At 39.6% G+C, this 7,773-nt stretch overlaps 1 protein-coding gene across 2 annotated transcripts in view; it reads right to left on the reverse strand.

Annotated features, from left to right (window-relative positions):
- Window positions 1-7,773, reverse strand: part of UBR2 (ubiquitin protein ligase E3 component n-recognin 2) — a 119,359-nt gene that overhangs the window by 37,061 nt on the left and 74,525 nt on the right. For both annotated transcript variants that reach the window (XM_019516393.1, XM_019516392.1), the window contains exons 22-28: window positions 6,301-6,353; window positions 5,933-6,035; window positions 5,385-5,433; window positions 4,679-4,833; window positions 2,776-2,878; window positions 1,473-1,582; window positions 1,119-1,199 (exon numbers count right to left, since the gene is read on the reverse strand). In XM_019516393.1, the coding sequence (XP_019371938.1) occupies window positions 1,119-1,199; window positions 1,473-1,582; window positions 2,776-2,878; window positions 4,679-4,833; window positions 5,385-5,433; window positions 5,933-6,035; window positions 6,301-6,353 (654 nt within the window). The remainder of the gene's footprint in view (window positions 1-1,118; window positions 1,200-1,472; window positions 1,583-2,775; window positions 2,879-4,678; window positions 4,834-5,384; window positions 5,434-5,932; window positions 6,036-6,300; window positions 6,354-7,773) is intronic.

A 7,773-nucleotide genomic window follows, 5' to 3' on the forward strand; every position in this document is an offset into this window, starting at 1 on the left:
GGGGGGGGGTGTGGGTGTGGAGGGGACGACGACACAGACAACACGAGACAAAGGGCAATGGTAGTACTCTCCTCTATAAGAATCAACCACTCTTTCTGTACCGAGGCAGACTAATCTACAATTCATTGGCCAGAATTACTTTGTAAACATATCTGGACTTTGATTTAGATCATTAAGAGCTTCAACCATTGCTATTCACGATCCATGCGTGTTTCAGAACAAGTACCACATATACCCAAATCCAAGACAATTTTGAATTTAAGATGACACCCCAATAGTTAAAAACTACACATGGAAAATTACAAATGTGTTATAATTTTCCATGTATAGAATCTGACTAGTGGAAGGTCAACTTAAATTTGTCCACCCACACTGCTGTGGCAGTGAAAGCAGCAGCAGGGTGCAAGGGGCCAAATACGTGGCCCTTGTTCCCTTGCCCTGCCTGTCCCCATTGTCCTCCTATACCTATGCCTATCCTCCTTCTCACTTGCCCTTCTCTCAGTATCTGCACCCCACTATGTGCCCCCTTGCACATACTCCCATGCTGCCTATGCCTGCCCCTTACCCTCTTTATTTCCAGTTCCCCTCCACTGCAGCCTGCCCATCATGCCTGCTCTCGTCTCACTTCTCCCTTTCAGCCTGCCCTCCCCCAGCTTACCTTCTGCTGCAGCCCTGCTCTGGCCCTGCAGCAGTCAGCAGCAGAAGCCTCTGCCCTATGCCCAGCCTGCCCAGGAAAAAGCAACAGCAGCTCCTAGCCAGGCAATGTTGGGGCTGCAGGGAACAGAGCCAGAGCAGAAGGTAAGAGAGAAAGGCTGCTGGTGGGGAGGGCTTTGGAAGGAGTCCAGCTGCATAGCTGCCCTGTGCTTCCCAGACTATAAGCCCACTCCTCTGCCAAACAGGCCATTCTGCCCTGGGCCAGATGGCAGCTCAGCTCTGACTTCTGCCCTGAACTTGGGTCTAAAGCTCAAGCTGAGCTGCCACCTGCCTTGTGCCAGTGTTCAGATCTAAGATAAGGCTTTTTTCTGCCCCATGCTGATCGGGGGGGACAGGATGGGATTGGAGGACTTGTCTTGGATTCAAGTAAATACAGTAACAACCTTTTTGTGGCTTATTCTTACCTCTTCCATAATATTTTCTTCAGTCTCAGCCACAGGACTTGTAGAAGAGCTCTCTCTCAGTTTCTTTATAGTGTTAAAAGTCTGGAAAAGAAAAACTAGTTATCTTATGACTTTTGAATATATAATATTCTGTTGTAAATATTTATTACAATACTGTCCAAGGGGCCCAGTTATGCACTCAGAACCCATGGTACCAAATGCTGTGAGAAAGCAAACATACAACAAACCCATTGAAGAACATACAGAAACGATGATTTTGTCATATTGCGATTCCCAAATTAGCTCAGTTTAGCAATGTATTGTAAGCATTGATACTATTCATGAAAAATCCTGGAAATAAAACTAATATTTTACCTTCAGTATCCACCTGATCATGTCCTTATGCACTTCCAAATGAGGTGCATTTTGCAAAGTTTCTAGCATAGCCAATATACTTGGAGAACTGCTAGGTGCCTCACCAGGCCCTAATGTAAACAAGAGAAGATGCAGCTGATGTGATAAATCAGTATAAACAGGTTAAACACACTATGTAAATAGCTTGAATAAAATACAATGCACAAAACAACAGATCATAAAAGTCACTCTTGCCGTATAAATACTTCTCATAGGACTGTTCATTTCAGTGCCTCAAGGTTACCTTCAAAATGTGATCCTCCCCCCCTCCAAATATCTTGTTCAGAATATCTTCTTCTAATCAGAGGTACAACAGTGTTGAAATTCTAAGCCCACACATTATCTACTTACACTCTAGCATTTTAATTCTTGGGAACTGGTATATGGAATGGAAAACATTATGCTTCTGCTTGTTTTCCAAGTAAGAATGTGTCTAATATTAATGATTTTAAAAGGCAAGAAAAACTGGCAAGCAGATTCAAAGATGAGACAAAATACTTGTATCAAATATGTATACAATCTGAATAGGTTCAGTGTCTGTTCATGCAGCTAAAGAACAGGACTTAAGATTGCTGCAATTTCAATTCATTTGGCTGGTAGTAAAATAAAAGACAAACATATCAATAGAATATTTTAAAAGGTAATGTGGCTACTGGGCAATGTTGCTCCAGAGCCAATGCGCAGTCCCAGACATGGTGCGCAACCCCACAGTAACTGTGTAGGGTCAGACTTAGTAGGCTGCCCTAGTAACCTGGATCAGCCCTTGCCACAAGGCCAGCATGCCAAATGGAGCTGGTGCATGGGGTTGGGGCTGGTGCTGGCCCCGGCCCCAGAACAACCCCACACATCAGCTCAATCCTGACTGCAGTTGGGGACTGGAGCTCCCAATGCATCCAGAAATTTGGTGGCAAGGATGGGGGTGGAGTAAGGAGGCAAGGGGAGCCAAAATAATTAACACCATCAGTGCTCTGCCTTCTCCCTGACACTGCCACCAAATTGTCAGACATGTGGAAAGCCCTTTTCCTCCCACAATGCACACCTCAATTTTCCCCAGCTGTTTTTTTGAAAAGAAAGATACAAGTTATATGCAAGAAAACAGGACACACACACATACACACTATTATTGTATATTAAAAGATCATATTTTTAAAGTGATTTTTCAGTTCACCTTGAATTGAACAACAGAAGACATTTACATAAAATATTAGAAATTGACTTTTTTCATTATTTTAAATTTGCTACACATTAGACAGGATGGACATACTTGAGATCTTCTGAGTATAAGTGAATGTTACAATATTCTCTTCATTGAGATTCTCAAGGTGCTGCTTTTCTTCTTGCAGTGCCATTCCAATCAAGTGTAAAACCTAAGTAAAATCACCAGTTTCAGAACTTGTAAAATATAATACCATTTAATGTCTACAAAGAGAAACAAGTAAAAGTATAAGAGAAAGATCTATATGTCTATCTATATAGATATATATATAGCTATATCTATATATACATATACATATAGATATCTAGACTGCCTTTGGTGTCCTGTTTTAGCCCTAAAGCACATCCCGGAAGTAAATTCTTGTTATTGCATCAAAGTCACTGAAGTGTTATACTAATACCTCTTTTCATTGGTTTTCCTGCACTGTCACCATGACCCTTATTTGGTTAATCACAACTAGTTCTTTTATCTCTCAGCTTTTTCCTAGTTAATTGTATATTAGTCTCTTGCATACACTGTGTGTACACATTTAAACATTTCTTTGCCTTACCAGACATATAAGTTAGCCGACATAACTAAAATAAGAACTATTAACTCAAACCTATCAGTCAAACAATCTCTTAATACAAAAAAAAGAAAGGAAAGAATGAGTTTCCCAGCAATTTATCAATTTATAATGGCTGCCTTCCAACGTACCTTAAAAACACTAAATTTGTCCTAAAACACTCTAGAGGCCAATTAAAAGTTTACGTACATTAAACTTAGCCTTGAGCTCTAAAGCATGTTATATTTCCCTTCTCTGCTTCCCAACGATTAAGTTCTTGAAATGCTAGCCTTTCAACAAAGGAGGGCTATCCATATGTCCTGGTGGTCTGAACTCCAGAGATTGTCATCAAGAGTAGCTGAACAAACTAATCACCTCAGGACATTTAATGGACCAAAGTTACTAATCCATATGATAATATTGTATGCTACAGTTAATAAAGTTGAAGGAACTCCTCTATAATGAGGGAAAGAATATGAAGCTCATATACAAATGAATTCTTAGGATAACTGTCAGCATGATGCAGCTGATCACTCTTTGGTTACCAGAGTGACATCATTTTGAATTTTCCAGCTATGGTTGCAAAGATTCAAGATCCAAATAGGCATGAAGAACCTCAGAACTAATCATATTATTTCAAATGCTTGAAGTGTGGGGAGTAATCCTAAAGTCCTATTAAGATGAATAAAATTACCTATGCTAACTGGTGTATGAATAAATGTGAAATGATATAATATATACTACATGTTTTTACATTACCATAAACAATGGCCCTCAAAGAGACCTAATTGTATGCCAACCTTGAAGGCTTGGGTTTATATAACGTAATTATTAATATTTATGAACTACTGAATAGTTCCATAAATTTAATTGCTTTGGTATTCCAAAAACAAACTAAACAAAATAAAACAAAACCCACAAACAAAATCTAAAAAAGGATTACTTTCAAAAGTTTCACCCTCCCATTGAGATTATACCAAGGAAATGTCAGACTAAAAACAAACTATGCTCTGAAATCAACAAATTTTTGGAAACAGAGAATATGCAAAAGATTAGGAAAAAATCCTTTCCTATCTTAAAATTACAAAATTGTTGTGAGCAGTCCAGCAATGTACAAATGGCATCTTCTTACATGTAACAATATTCCTGGTATTTCAAAGCCATCTATTAGATGTGTACCTCTGTTTTTAAATTTAAAATTTGTTGCAAGCAATTTTAAGCTAAGTAGGACATTTTTAAGCACTTTAAACTATTAAGAATTCTCAAATTCACAGTTGCACTTTTTGCACATTAAGCACTTACTCATTTTGGGGCTTTACTCAGTTGTCACTCAGCGTGAGTATATACAGAAATATGAATGGACATTGTTTCTCTAACACACATATAATTTTAAATATCTAAACATACCCTTTGCAACATGGACTCTGACCAGGCATAGCCATTATGTTCTACTGCCCACTGCAGTATCGTCCCCATAATACACAACATGACATCACACTGCAGAATATTAATTAGGCTTGCAAAGAGAGGACAGAAAGGAGGCAGGACAGGTGGTGGAAGTGCTGAAACAGAAATTGGTTTGTTACATCAATCTGAAACATTCCCATCAACCATTTGATTTAGAACTTTTCTTTTAAAATGATTTAGTAAAATCTAAACCTCAATTCCAAGTCGGTGCTTAATAAACATTATGTGGAACACTTCATCAGATTTAAAACTGCTTAAATGAATTGCAAAAGCGCTTTTGCATTACATTATCACCATAATTAAATGAACTAAAAGCATTATTATGTAAAAAGACTGGAGATAAAGCCACACAGTTAACCATCTTTCCCTCCCACCCCAGGCAGATGCTTTCTTTTCACAACTAGCGAAGTGCAAGCATTACTCTCAAAACTATGAAGAGCAAATCAGTTGAGCAAGGAAGGTTGTCATAAACATGGCTCCAAGATAGATCTTAATTCATATCCTTGCTTATTCAGATTAGGGGAAATAACTGAAAACTGCTATGTTTTAACTGCTTTCTGGCTAAGCAGGAAGGTAGACTTGGTTCAGCACAGCATCTAACAGTCCACCCACAATTCCTTACTGTCCTCCCCCATAAAACAAATACCTGTATCTTCTCGGTTTTGTCTTTTCAGCTTTCTTTGTGCTTCCTCTGCCTGAAAAAGGAAAAATGCAGTTACACAAAAGCTGTACAAAAAGATATAAAAAACAGCAGTAATTTGTTCTTCAGAGCATAAAAACATAGATCTAGAGTGCCTTATCACCTATCCATTACCCTCTTTGGCATCCATTATAGGTTTAGAGATGCCAGAGGAACCTGTTCCATTCAATAGGTATTAACACATCTATCATCTATGAATTTGTCTAGGCCCTTTTTGAACCTGGCCACACTATCTGCTTCTGTACAGGTGATTCACATTCCCCTTATGCTTCCACTGATATGAAACCTCACCAATTTTAATGGGACTTTACACCACACAGTGGTCTGCCAGCACAGAAATTATTGTAGGACAGTTTTGTCAATGTTCAAGAAAAATGGAACTCAGCTACAGATCACCACTCCATAATATTCTTTGGAGAAAGGAAGAGTAAAGATTTAAAAGCCAAGCATACCAAAGAATTTCACTGGTAAGACTTTTGCTCTTTATTAATTACCTTAGATTGCTCTGCCCTAGAAAAGTGATAGAAATATAGGTTGAAATCCTTGGTACACTCCGGTTTCAATTCATACAATCCTCTGCCTGTTAATCCAGGCTTTCTATAAGAATAAATATATATATAAACAGAACGTTAATTAGTTATATACAGTGATACCAATAACTTAATACTAATGTGACAACTGAAAAACTACTGCCCAGGAAATGCCCTAGGAATTACATGACAAGGTGTTAAGGTCAAGAATAAGGTACATTAGCCAAGCTAAGTGAGGAGATGTTTTAATTCCCTTATGCTTTCATTTCCTTTTTTCCACACTAATTTACATAGTCAATTTTTAAAACTGAATTACTAAAATGTAAACTTACTTGAAACAGGCAACTTCTTCAATCACACTTTCCATTCCTGTCTCTCTATTCTCCTGCATGGGTTAAAAAAAAGAAGAAAGAAATAATACGTTATTCTCTTTCCCCTTCACATAAACCATGAGGTAAATGAAGCAAAATAGATGCAATACCAAGCCAAGTATTAATTTTTAAACTTATAGTCAAAAAAAACCTAACCCCCCACAAAAAAACACCCCTGTACATAGTAGTGCCAGGATGCCTTCAATAATTTTAACAGAAATAACATACCTTAAATGAAGCAATGCCAGCTTTAAACAGCTCACTGTAATTCTTGTTTTACACTAGGGTTGCCCAACTGGTAGCCTGTGGGCAGCATGTGTCCCTCAAAGGCTTAACATGCATCCCTTGGGCTCTCATCCAGCCACTGCTGCCCCTATTGTTCCAGCAGCAGCCAGGGTCTTGGGGTTTTCCCTAACTCCCCCAGCTTCTGCTGCATGTCCCTGCCCCAGGGAGCAAAGCAGTGCACCACAGCAGTATGGTGTGGCCCACAATACTGGAGGACTGCCTGTGCGGCACACTACCATAAGGGAGCCCACAGGGAGCCCAAGGTGAGGTAGGGTGCCACACTGCATAGGGGAACAACTGCCTGTGCAGTGCAGTGGCTGGGAAGGAAAGAGAGAGGGGGGCGGGAAAGGCCATGCACCTATGCATGTAGGGTGTGCACAGTCTAGGGGACCCATGGTTGGTGTCACCCCCTAAGCTGTGAACTGAAAGACTTAAAAAGTAAATATTCTCTTTAGTTACTTTACTATGAACATTTGACAGTATCTTCCATACAATCATTTTTTCTCCTGTTCATGTGGACTATTGAAAAAAGGAACAAATATGGGAGAAAACTAAAACAACAGGATATCAAGGTCAAACATCACACATACTAGGAGTCAAGCACTTGGCACTCCTTTTAGCTAATTAGGTTTCCTTTAAAAATATTTTACAAAAACAATGCCACACTATCCACATATTCTTCTGGCCTGTTAGATACTATTAAATTATCTCAAGTTCAAAAATGCAATTCATTTTAAATTTTGGATTTTGCCCTAGTTTTGTTACTTTCTGTGCTAACAGAAATAGCATCCATCCCTTAAAACATCTACTGTATTTATTTGACTCCAAGATGAGGTTTTCCCCCCACTCATTCATCATGGGGAAAACAAAGCCTTGTCTTAGAATGACATATCACAACTAGGAGCTGTGAGAAAGATGTGCAGGGAACCCAGCTGGGGCAAGGACAGCATCAACTGCATGCAGCAGCAGCTCTGCTCCCTGCTCAGATTTTCTCCCTGCTTCCTTCCCCTCCTCCCTCCCCTCCCCTGCTGGCAGTGAGCCAGACAGGGAAGAAGAGATCTGCCTTATGCTGCTGCTGCTTTGGGCTGCAGCCTACCCAACCTGCAGGAAGCAGCTCTGGGAATCAGCAGGACCCAAGCCCGGATCAGC

Source organism: Gavialis gangeticus, unplaced genomic scaffold (genome assembly GCF_001723915.1).
Source record: "Gavialis gangeticus isolate Ggan-Ray unplaced genomic scaffold, GavGan_comp1, whole genome shotgun sequence".
NCBI lineage: Eukaryota > Metazoa > Chordata > Crocodylia > Gavialidae > Gavialis > Gavialis gangeticus.